This window comes from Equus quagga, chromosome 1 (genome assembly GCF_021613505.1).
Source record: "Equus quagga isolate Etosha38 chromosome 1, UCLA_HA_Equagga_1.0, whole genome shotgun sequence".
In the NCBI taxonomy this organism is placed as follows: domain Eukaryota; kingdom Metazoa; phylum Chordata; class Mammalia; order Perissodactyla; family Equidae; genus Equus; species Equus quagga.
Genome location: NC_060267.1, coordinates 50,726,409 through 50,739,925, shown reverse-complemented (window position 1 = coordinate 50,739,925; position 13,517 = coordinate 50,726,409). Strand labels below are relative to the sequence as shown.

Here is a 13,517-nt window from a genome sequence, read left to right as displayed (position 1 = left end):
AATTCTAACTATGAATTATGCATAATTAGAACATACATACTTAGCAACTGGAAGAATTCTCACATTGGCTCCCTGACTTGTAGAGTGAGGGCTATTATGGTGTAAAAGGCCAAGTGGAAGCCACTAGAACTGCCTCCACCTAGGAAATTAGTAAACCAAAATCCATACCACTTTCCTGGAATGATAGCAGAGTTTAGTGCTACCGTCAAGGACTTGAAGGATGCAGGAGTTGTGATTCCTAACATATCCCCATTCAACTCACCTATTTGGTCTGCGCAGAAAACATGTGAGTCTTGGAGAAAGACAATGGATTATCATAAGCTTAACCAAATGGTGACTCCAATTGCAGCTGCTTTTTCAGATATGATTTTATTGCTTGAGCAAATTGATACATCCTCTGATAATTGTTATGCAGTTATTGATCTGACAAATGCTTTTTTTCCTCAATATCTTTTAAAAAAGACCACCAGAAGCAGTTTGCTTTCAGCTGGCAAGGCCAACAGTGCACCTCCACTGTCCTACATCAGGAATATATCAACTCTCCTTATCTTCAAGTGGCATTTTGAACATGACTTTTCTGAGGAAGACTTGCCCATTACAATTCCTCTCACCCTGACGTTTCCCAATGCAACTGCAGCACCTTTTAATTCATCCTATGTGGTTCTAGCCATACAATATTTTCCTAATACTGCATTAGGTTCACTTTCTGTACATTAGTCAATAAATTACCTGAGATATTCAACACTTTATTATAGGCTTTGTGTTAGATTATTTTGCCCAACTGTAAGCTAATGTAAGTGTTCTAGCCATGATTAAGCGAGGCTAAGCTGTGATGTTCAGTAGGTTAGGTGTATTAAATGCATTTTTTATTTATGATACTTACAATTTATGATGCGATGTAACCCCAATGTAAGTTGAAGATGATCTGTACTTGATGATCCATGCATCTGAATGAGTTTTAAGCATTATTTTCTCACTGCCCAATAAGTCCAGGGTGTTCTCCACTCTGTTCAGGGGTCCTTGTTGAGTCTAACAGGAATACTACTAACCACAAGCGTATATACAGAGGTAGGAGGAAAATCACTACATATGTTTGATATTACTTAAAATTCAGATGAATGTGTTTCTATGACATTTCTTAATTATTTAATAATTTATCCAATTAAAAATAATTTTCTTAATTATTTGAATAAGGCTCTTGTATATCTATTGTCACTAATCCAACTATTTCACAATAAGTTATAAATATTCAGGGTCTAATAATATTTTCTAAAAGAAAATCTAAATATTTACCTTTTATCAAATACTATACAGATCTTCCCTGACTTGTGATGGGGTTTCATCCCAATAAACCCATTTTAAGTTGAAAATATTGTAAATTGAAAATGCATTTAATACATCTAACCTACCTAACATCGTAGCTTAGCCTACTACCTTAAACGTACTCAGAACACTTACATTAGCCTATAGTTGCTAAAAATCATCTAACACAAAGCCTATCTTATAATAAAGTCTTGAATATCTCACATAATTTACTGACTACCGTACTGAAAGTGAAAAACAGAATGGTTGCCTGGGTACAGATTGGTTGTAAGTGTATTGGTTGTTTACCCTTGTGATCACGTGGCTGCCTGGGAGCTGTGGCTTGCTGCTACTGCCCAGCATCACAAGAGAGTATTGTACCGCACATTGCTAGCCAGGGAAAAGATCAACATTTGAAATTTGAAGTATGGTTTCTACTGAATGCATCACTTTTGCACCACTGTAAAGTCAAAAAATCATAAGCTGAACCATTGTAAGGCGGGAACCATCTGTAATATCTCTTAGCCCTGTATTATCCCTATGAAATATTTTCATTTTTTTGATTCAAATGTACTTCAAATTCCTCTTTCCTTCTTTTAGTGCTATTGGGAAATTCCTAGTTAGACAATCTTTGAAAACTACAAGGCTACAGATAACAGATGTTTTAAAATCAAGACTGAGAATATGAAGGGGAGTAAAAAGCAATAAATGAGGTAGGGGAGTAGAAGATAGCATTTTCTCTCTTCAGACAATGACTTTTGCTAATACTTTCTGATTTAACAGTGAGAGTTTTCTAACTATATACCCCATGTTATAAAGTCTGTGGATTCCCCCCCCCCTTCTATTCTGCCTCAACCATATGAAGTGCCATTCTTATGAATACTATTCCTTTTGTCAGGATAGAATAAACAAAATGAATCTTACCTGAGCAGGTCACAGTCACATCCTCTCTGTGTACACAGTTATGCTTTCCCCATCCAGCGTGTTCACAGTCCCAGATAGTTGACTCATTTCCACTACAAGAAACATCATCCAACCAGATAGGTCCTGATGCTTCCATAATATGGGTCATACCATATATATGGACAGGATTTCCACATCCCAATTGTTTACACACAACAGCTGTATTCTTTGTGCTCCATTTGTCATGGCACACAGTCCCCCACTCTCCTTGGTATTTCACCTCCAATCTCCCATGACAGTGATTATCTGTACCCACAAGCCTCAGGTCCAGATCCACCTCATCTGCAAGAAAGACAAAACTGCACGTTTGAGATAAAATTGATAGGACCCTTTCAGAAGACTAAATGTGGCATTTTCCTCATTTAATATACTCAACACTCTGAGACTTTAGGCTAGGAGATAATATATTAGGCATATGTATTGATGGACAGTTTTTCTTTCTTGTGATAATTTCTTATTTAAATTTTGGACGGAGGATGTCCCTACAGGATGAAACAAAAGAAACAAATTTACTGAAGTTAAGTCTGGGATCATTATAAAGCCTCCCAGAATGACTGATTTGGACAATGAAGGCAACATGGAATCATGGGTAGGGGTTCTTTGAGGCATGGGTGTATTCAGGAGATTAAAACTCTGGCACGTTTCTGTAGTGGAGTTCAGTGTTGGCTCATCCCCTCATATTCTTCATTTTAGTTTGTCCACCCATGTTTTATAAAGTAAAGGAGGTGGGAGTACATGAAAATGTCCTTTCATGAAATAAATTTCTTTTTATCTTGATTTTTCCAATGTTCAAAGCACTTAAGAAATATTTTTCTAACCAGCTATTATTATTATGTAGGAAAGATATAACATGTTATAGCAGACCACTTTAAAAATTCTCAAAGCTTTCCAATTCCTTTACTGGATATTCAGTAAGACAAATCTATTGTATATATATAATAATCTTCCACTTTATTCACCATGGTGTATATATATTTTTAAAATACAATATTTAATGGTTTCATGGTACCCCATCACACAGGGATTCTCTAAGTTATTTAATTAATACATAATTCTTGGTTATTCAAGTTATTGATCAATTTTCATTTTTGTAAATTATGCTGCCATGGACATTCTTGCCCATAAAGTTTGAGTATGTCACCAATTATTTCTAAGAGAATTATAATGGAAGTGAATGTTCTCAGTGTAAGTTAAATATATTCATACAATATATACATACAATATATAATATATAATCTCCATATATACCAAATAAAAATTCATAGAAACAAAGGAAAGAAAAAATTTTAATTTCCTGAGGCAAATAAGAGAAACACATAAATGAAATAATGTATTCTCTTCTCCTATAGCAGAACTAGCTGTTGTAATAATATAATTTCTTCCAAAATCAAGCCAATTCATATGTTTATTACCTAAAACCAATTTCAATTTTAACCCATATTTAGAAGAATAAATATGGAAGAATAGCAAGGGAATTTTATGAAAAAAAAGAATAATTACGGGGTATATGCCTCAATACACATTAACCAATAGAAAGCTATAATAATTAGAACACCATGGTTCTGAAAATAGAAGAGAGGATCATGTATTTTGCAGAGACTCTAAAATAGAGCCCCTGTTTTCATATTATGAAGACAAAGACATATCACACAATAGATAATTGGCCAAAGAACAAGAAAAGACAATCCACAAACAAATACAAATAAATTTCCAATGAAGAATTGGGGAAAAATTCTTCTTTGTTGTTAAAACAGTTTTGAGCACTGACTCTGGAGCCAAACAGCCTATATTTGAATTCCAGTGTCCCCACTGCCCTTGTAGCTGAGTAACATTTGGTGAGTTACTTTCAGTACCTCTATTCCCTCACAGTAAAACAGAGGCTGGAATAGTATCTGCCTCCTGGGATTACATGAAGATTACGTGAAACCATATATGTACAGCAAATAGAACAAAGCCTAGCACAAAGTAGATGTTCAACAGTGTTAGTTGATATTATTATTAATTTTTTATCATGCTGACAGTAATTTTAAAATATGAAAGTATTCAGTGTTAGTGGGATGAAGTGGGATAGTAGAAAAAAGAGATTTATGGGGCTGGCCCCGTGGCCGAGTGGTTAAGTTCACACGCTCCGCTGCGGGTGGCCCAGTGTTTCGTTGGTTCGAATCCTGGGCGTGGACATGGCACTGCTCATCAAACCACGCTGAGGCAGCGTCCCACATGCCACAACTAGAAGGACCCACAACGAAGAATATACAACTATGTACCGGGGGGCTTTGGGGAGAAAAAGGAAAAAAATAAAATCTTTAAAAAAAAGAAAAAAGAGAGATTTAGTAGAAGAGAAAAAAATGAAATTCCTGGAAGGTGATTTGTCAATATAATTCCAAACTTTGAAAAGATGCATACTCTTTTATATAACAATCTCATTTTTAAGTGCTTAGCAAAGTAAATAATCAAAGTGTGAAAAATGTATTTTTCAGTATATCCAATATAGCAATATTTTGAATAGTGAAAACTTGAAAGCTTTTAAAAACTTAACAGTATGGGAATAATTAATAAATTGCAGTACATTTAGGCAAAATACTAAGTAGCCTTTAACATGATGATAGATTAATAATGGCCATGTGGCATATATCTGTGATATATTATTCAGCAAAAAGAGTCACACACACAGACACATAGTTATGTATCCATGATCTTGTAACATAAACAACAAAATTGTAAAAAAATTTTACATAAATGGTGGCACTGCAAGTGGATTTTAAAGATTCTTTTTAATTTTTTGCATTTTGAAGAAAACTATGAATTAATAAAATTTAGCTTTATATTAGGAGGAACTTCCTAATTGCTTTAGAGATACAGATTAAATATAGGGATACATTTGGAAACCACCTGCATTTGTTTTCAGGGAAGATTGGTGAGGCAATGAAAGCTCTCTTTTTTACAATGTGCACTTAAAAATACAGTCAGTCAAGGTATGTTAAAGGCAGGATGACGTGGAACTATCTTTTGTTAGTATATTAGAGTGGGATTCACTCATAGACTCAAATTATATTTCTAGATTTCATCTCTTCTAAGCTTGAGTTATGAAGATTAATCAGTGTTTTCTCATGAATAAAAAGCAAGTAACACAGCACTGAAGAAAGCTATAAGACAAATTTTTCCCTGCAGTTTGAGGGTATGTTAGGGTATCTTTTGTGTGTGTGTGTGTGAGAAAGATTCACCCTGAGCTAACATCCATTGCCAATCCTCCTCTTCTTTTGCTGGAGAAAGATGAACCCTGAGCTAACGTCTATGCCAATCTTCTTCTACTTTGTCTGTAGGATGCCTCCACAGCATGGCTGATGAGTGGAGTATGTCCACACCAGGATCTGAAACGGTGAACCTAGGCAGTGGTATTAGAGAGCTTGGAACTTTAACCACTTGGCCATGGGACCAGCCCCATGTTAGCGTATTTTGTAAGATCCAAAAAAGCCTCCCTCCAAGATATCAAGTGTTTACACCTCCCAACAAATTATACCTGAGAATTCAAAATCGTATACTCTCGTGATCTTTGAACCTTACCAGAACAGATTACGCCAGCATCTGATCTTCGGACACATGCTTGCTTTGCTTTTCCATCATACACGCAGTCCCAGAGAGCTGATTCATTTCCAGTACAAGATATACTGTTTATCCAAATTTCCTTAGATTCACTACTGGGTTTAGCATAGAGACTGCCAGTGATATCAGTTGGACATCCTAGCTGTTTACAAACCACAGTGGCTTGTTTGTTACTCCAGTCATAGCCACATATTGTCCACCACTGTCCATGGATTCTCACCTCTACTCTCCCTGAACAATTGCTTCTTCCATCCACCAATCGCAGGTCCAAATCCGCTCCATCTAGAACAAAATGGCAGAGAAATATCTCGGTCGTGTTTGGGACAGGATCATCAGCTTGCTTCACCCCCTAGCCCCACCGTGTGAAGATAAGATGTATCTTTCATATGCTGAGAAAAATGAAACATGAGAATGCATTTTTTCTAGAATTTTAACAAAAATTCTTCAATATGAAAATGTATGTCTGCCTTTTTGGAAACAATCCTCTCTTCGACATGAAAATTGAAATCATAAACCTAAGAGAACCTTGCTTTAACCTTGGCTAAAATTTAAGAAACTACGTGTCACAATGGAAAGCCTTAGAATCCTATTTTATTATAAATTATATTAATTTTCACAATACTAGATTAATTATTTTTAACTAAGTAAAATAAAATGAAGAGAGTGTTGGGAAATATCCTATTTCAGTAACTTCAGGAGGAAAAAGTACAAAACGAATGCAGCATTAGGAAAAACTTTTTCTTGGATTTAAAGGGAAACATATTCTTTCTCATACTATGTTTTCTATGAAGAAACAAAACTTCCTTTATAAAATATATTTGTTGTAGTTACCAGACCTTCCTAATTTCCAGACACATTTTGGGTACTTTCCTTGCAGTATTTTACTTAACGTTGTTGTCCTGTCTACAATATGAGAAACCGGCAGCTTAGAGGCTGATTTATACAAAGTCACATAATTATCAAACGACAGATTCTAAGCTACAAACTATATCTGTTTGGTAAAAAAATCCCTATGACTGTGGGGCTGAGGAGAAGACGAACGTACGTAGTTACCCATCTTCGCATGGTTGGCAGTGTGCATCTGTCCTCATTATTGGGACTCTTTTCTAATTTTATTTTCACATAACTTCCTTTATGGCTTTCCCTTACTCTTTCAGAAGCACACAATTCTAGAGATTCCAGAATTTGAAATGCAAATGTTCTCACAGTTAGGGATATTATGTCAGAAGTGCACTACTGTGCATTCAATTTTGAATATTGTAAGAAAGTTTATGTTTAATCAAAATGATTGAAATTCTCTCTTTCCTTCTCCTTCCCTCTCTCCTTTCATCTCATCTTCTCATGTCTCTCTCCTCTCTTCCCCAAGTTTTTCTTTCCCTTTCTAGTCTGTCCATTTATGTAATAAGTGATGGATTAGTTAACTATATTTTGGGAAACTCTTCTTTTGCAGGGTGGAAGTGGTTGGTCCCCAGACAAAACTTGCAAGCAAACTAGTGTAAAAAGAAAAAATAAAGTGAAAAGACTTCCTAAATATAGTCTCATTCTCAAATGTCCTTTGAGGATGGAATGGAGAGCTACAGTAATCAATAAATCTCACTGCCTATATGTGTTTTCCTCTGTGCACATTTCCCTGCACTTCTAGACTTAAGCAAAACTCTATTTAAAATCTATGGCCTGATCTCAAACTCTACAGGAAATTAGATGAAGGCATCTTGTGTGTCAGACCAGTGGAGTAGCATCAGCTACTAAAGAAAATAATTTACTAAAGAAACCCCTTCCATCATGACAAAAGAGACTTTCAGAGGAAAATAATTGACTCTATATCTAGAGATTCTTCTTTCATAAGGATATTAGAAGGTGTAGATTTACTTTTACTAAGAGAGTGGACAGGTTTTCTTACATCTTTGAACATAGAACACTGATGTGAGATAAATACTAGGGAATATTTCAAGCCCTGGCCATACAAAGCTATAAGTAAACAACAAGGCGAAAATTACTTGTAGATGAGAATTCAAAACTAGAAAATGAATGGCTACAGACAAAAACTTTACTAGTGTAAAGTATGAAGTAATTAAGACGTCATAAAGTTTTAGATACTGTTTGAAAATAGTTTATTTTAGTGAAAAGAAGTGCTAAAATAAGCCTAATTTTGACATTATAAAAAAATATTGTGTGTCTCTGAACATACCAAGTAATTAGAGTACACATTTAAAAACTTTTACTGAATATTAATAAATCATGCATTTGTGAAGACTAATAATAATTTTGACTAGATTGGATATTTTGTTGCATCAATCAGAATTAAGTAAAATGGTGTCAGAGATTATAAACCTCATTCCCAAGATAGGAGATTTACAATATAATATGCTAGAAGGTATAGAAACATCCCCTGAGGAAAAATGAAAAGTGTCAATTCCTACATACACAATTGGTTGTAACTTCAGGGCTTGTTCCTGTTTCTCCAAAAGAGATATTTTATCTGACGTACCATAGAAATGTGAGTCTTACCTGAGCAGATCACAGCCACATCCTTCTGATGAATACAATTATAATGTACCCTTCCAGAATGTCTGCAGTCCCAAAGAAAAGATTCATTACCAGAGCAGGAGACATCATCAAGCCATATAGTACCAGACCCTGATTCAAAATGAGGCAAGCCAGGGAAATGAAGTGCTGTTCCACACCCCAACTGCTTGCATACTACGTTAGCAGCAACATTGTTCCAGTTATGGTGGCATATGGTTCCCCACTTTCCTTGTACTTTCAACTCTACTCTCCCAGCACAGCGGTTACTTCCACCCACAAGCCTCAGTTCTAGATCAGTACCATCTGAAACAGAGATACAAACAAAAATCTCAAGTGAAGTTTTGATCAGACACTTCAGACTCCAAATCTTGTTTCCCCAAATAAGCACAAATATATTGTAATTTGATTTGAGATTCAATGGATGTCTAGTCCTTGCCTTTTCAAATCCCTGTACAAGTTTAATGTAGTAGAATTTTTTTTCCCGGGAAGGGATCACAGTATGATATTGACAATATACCATAATCTCTGTTGTTTGGGGAATTAAGCACAATAGAGAGTGGAAATACCCTTTCTGATTGTGAGGTAAGAATCAACTAATTATGGGCCAAGAATCATGCCCATTTGTTCTTGAAACAGAGATCTTCTCATCCTCTGCCTTCTCCGCCTAGCCAGAGGATATAATAGAACTTACAATTGTGTTAAATAAAGGCAGTGGGATGAGATATCATCACCATCTCACCCATTTCAATATTGTCATTAGTCTTCATTTAAACAAGCATTTAAGTCCAATTTCTTGTAACACAGCTTCTAACAGTTCATCTTATTTAGATTTATTCTCTTGAAAGATACCAATGACTAATAAAGCTTCCAAAGGTGAAAGCAAGGGTGACCAGCAGTAAATTATCATCTTGTCATTTTGTTACAGTACTTTGTTGATTTAATCCAAATTCTCTATTCAAAATGCTCTTTCTCTGTATTCTTGTTATATATATGCAAAGGAATCTTAACATTAAGTAAATCTACAGTGGTCACTTCTAGTTATGAAATGAAGAGATAGAAAGATATCTTTAGACACTAATTTAAATATCACATAATTTTCTCTTGCTTCTTTTCTGCATGCATTCTCTCTAATGTATTATCTGAAACAACATATCACCACATTCCTTAGAATCAACACAACTACAATGCTACCTTAGTGAAGAGCCTTGAAATAAACAGATGTAAAGATAGAAAAATTGCAAAGCTACCACATATTCTGAGTCCATCTTCACCCACTGTGATAGAAATATATTTGTTGGTAAACATAGGTGTAGATTAACTATCTAATTAAAGATCTTATCCCTTTTTGGCCACAGCCATTTATTCAGATATTAAAATGCCTTCTTAAATGGAACTGATTTCAATCCTTAAACTATTGGAGTTTTTGTTAACAGTTATGAAGAGATCTGATGTTAGCTAGGAAGATTTCTAATTATTCAGAAGAAGAATTTCATTTCCTGGCCTTCTCTCAGTCTTTGCCTCCATCTGCCAAGAATACATCCTCTCTCTCTAATTGCTTTTTGTCCCCATTTATCTCAGTTAAATAAATTAAATTGTATTTTCCTAACCCAAGAATTGTTTAAGGAAATAGGCATCCTATCATTCATCCAAAGGTAAAAACATTTTTTTAAAAAAAAAAGAAAGAAGGACCATCCTTATCACTGCTACTGCATGTGTATATGACCTCAGTGGATGATGGGATTATCATAGAATATTAAAAAACAGATGTTTTATTGAAGCCATATAGTAGGTTTATAAGCCTACAGTTAAAATTAGCATTTTCACAAGAAGGAATTGTCCTAGTATCATATGTTTCAGAAGAAATAGCCTCTGCCTCTATAGTCATGGAGTTAGATAAGGAATATTAACTCAAAATATGGTTCTTCAGTAGACATAAGAAAGGAACTTATGTTTTTCTTTCAAGTATCTATCATTTGTAAATACTTTTAAGTATATGCAAAACCCCCTCATAAGGCAAGTTTTATCTTTATATACCCATTTATGTAAAATCTTCCTGAATTCAGAACCCATCAAGAAGGAGAAACCTCAGTAAACCCACAGACTTTGGGAAGGTATCCCAAAGGGTACATTCCTAGGAGTAAGGAGTAGGAATAGACCAGCCTTTGTAGGAACTTAAGCCTGTATTCAAATGTTCTCTAGCTGTGATTGGATTAAGGTATTCCGAGATTTCCTTCAGCCAAAAACTTAAGATTATCCTAGACCTCCAATTGTCTTTATAATTTTTCGTAAACCATGTTTATCACTGTCTCATAAATAATAAAGATATCAGAAGACAACATACTCTAAAACCAGGAGGAGCAAAAGACACAGATCAACAGGAGGTATATGTAATTGAATTACCAGAAACAGACTTTATATGACCATCCTTAATATGTCCAACAAAATAAAAGGCACGACTGGGAATTTTGGCAGAGAAACAAAAAACATAAAAGAAACCTAACAGAGATTCTAGAATTGAAAAACATAATCACTAAATTAAGAACACAATATATGAGTTTAACAGCAAATTTATCACAGAAAAATAAAGTATTAGTGTAGTGTAGGATACGCACAGAATCAAAGAGAAAGAGTCAAAAGTATATAAAATACATAAAAAATACTTCAAGAGGCATAGAGGATGGAGTAAGAAGAACTAATATATGTGTAATTGGAGTCCAAGAAGTGAAAAGATAGAGAATTCAGCAGAAGAAATATTTGAAAATACAATGATTAAGAATTTTCTAAAAATGAAGAAGACTTTCCAAATATAGCCAAAAATTCAAGAGGCACCACTGAACTCTAAGCAGAACAACAACAACAACAACAACAACAACAACACCATGTCTAGGCACATAATGGTATAATTATTGGAAACTAAAGACATAGAAAAAAACTTTGAAAGCACCCAGTGACATAAAAAGACAGATTACCTTCGATGAAAATTCAATAAGGACAGCTCACTTTTCAACAGAAAAAATGAAAACCATATAATATGGAACAATACTTTCCAGATGTTAAAAAGAAACCAGACCAGCCTAAAATCCTGAGATTAATTCTAAGGGTGATATTGCTAGTTTCCTCTTTTAAAGAATAAACAATTATGATAAATTTGAACACATATTTCCTTTTTTTTTGGTTTCCATGGGTTGAAAGTATTACCAGATTGCCAGAACAGATCACCCCAGTAGCCTACTTATGATTACAATTATTATTCCCCATTCATGGTGTATGCATCCCCAGAGAGCTGACTCATTTCAAAAGCAAGATAAGTGATAAATCCAGATTTTCTTGGATGAAACACCATTAGGATGAAAATTTGTCTTGATGACAGTGGGGCAATCCAGTTGATTACAAACAATAGTAACATTATTAACAACCCAGTTCTGATGACACAGTTTCTCACTGATCCTGGACTTTGACATTTACCAATCCTTTGCATTTGCTTCCACTCACCATCTTTAACTACAGATCCTTTCCATCTGCAAAAGAGATGGAGGTGTAGGTCGTAAATGAGATTAAGGAAAATCAGCCTTCCTGGTTCTGAAAGCATCTTTCATTTCCATAGGATATTTCTTCTTGACTCAAGACTCATGGCTCTAATGTCAAAATATTGTCCTCTCAATTCATTTTACTAAAACAACTGTTCTTTCAGTTCCAGAAAAAAGAGAATTCACACAAATGATGTACTCATTCACTTAAGCAACATAAATCTTTTGGCTGACACATTTAAGATTTATTGTACCCGGGAGGAAAACAGACACCCCCAGGAAATGGATTTGAGGGAATATCTGTGGATGCCCTCAAATGCTGTATTTTACAGGTACCAAAATCACATAAGTAATTTAAAAACTTTTCATGATATGATCCTCAGTCAATGGAGAAAAATAGGGTTGAAGCAAGCTCTCCACAAAGAGCTATTTGAAATGGACATAATAAAATTTTCATGGAATGAAAGGTTCATCATTTGTATATGCATAATTAAAATGTTTTAGAACCATGCAAACCTAATCACAATGATATGCTTTTAGTCTCAAAAGGGAAAGGCTAAATTATGGTATAAAAGAAAAGTAATATTTCATATTATACGGAGAATTTAGAGTATGGTTGTTTTTTACTAAAAAGACGGAGATCACAGAAAAAAGTATATTATCAGCCTGTTATCAAGATAAAAGCAAGCCGGGTAGCAAGACTTTGACAATGTCAGGCTTAGCAGGTGTGAGTCTTGTTCAGCAAACATGACAGTCCCTTCCGCTCAAGCAGGTATATTTCCAAGTTGTAGATGTTTCAAATTGTCTATGTTTAATGATAGTGGTTAATCATTAATTATAACTTACTTCCCTAGCTTCTTTTAGTTAATTCTCACTCAACATATTATACAGTTACGTAATAAATTTCTGTATCAATTTTCCTATAATGTATATTCTGACCAGCCATCAAATACATTCTGATCTACTTGATAGTTATATTTCTAACTGCAAAACAATAATTTGGAAGTTTATTTCTGTGTCATTCTATTACAAATTTAGTAATGAATAAGGCCTGAATAATATACCTGCCTGAGTGGAATAGCTCATTTCTCAAAATTTTGGCAAGAGTTTGATATACTATTTTACATTTTTGGGGCATTTGAGGTCACTTAAATGTAGTGAAACTATAAAATCAACAGTTGCTAATTCTGCTGCTGATATCCCTTTCACAGATTGTAGGTAGCCAGAAGATGTTGGCAAATTTAAGTAATCTGGTCAAATCATTGGGTCCATAAGCATGTGGACCCAAAGTAAAATGTGAATAATAAATTATATTCTGCATGTCTTCTACAGAAGCAGAATTTTAAAAATTTGATTATATATAAAATATTGTGTTATATGCCAAAATTATTAAACATAATCAGAAGATATATTTTTAGTAATGTTTAATAAACACAAAAAATCTATGTAAAATAAAGGGTATTATTATCTCATATTTGAAATTGTAATCTGGCGCTTTGAACGTCCTCTTTTGTCCTGAAGAGAAATATATTTTTAAACTATTTAACAATTAAAAGACATTCTGGGTTAAATGATAGAATTTTTAGGAAACATTATGGC

At 34.4% G+C, this 13,517-nt stretch overlaps 1 protein-coding gene across 1 annotated transcript in view; it reads right to left on the bottom strand.

Annotated features, from left to right (window-relative positions):
* Positions 1–13,517, bottom strand: part of LOC124235413 (scavenger receptor cysteine-rich type 1 protein M160-like) — a 50,152-nt gene that overhangs the window by 22,358 nt on the left and 14,277 nt on the right. Inside the window, exons 5-7 of the mRNA XM_046653330.1 lie at positions 8,374–8,694; positions 5,827–6,147; positions 2,227–2,547 (exon numbers count right to left, since the gene is read on the bottom strand). Coding sequence (XP_046509286.1) covers positions 2,227–2,547; positions 5,827–6,147; positions 8,374–8,694 — 963 coding nt within the window. The remainder of the gene's footprint in view (positions 1–2,226; positions 2,548–5,826; positions 6,148–8,373; positions 8,695–13,517) is intronic.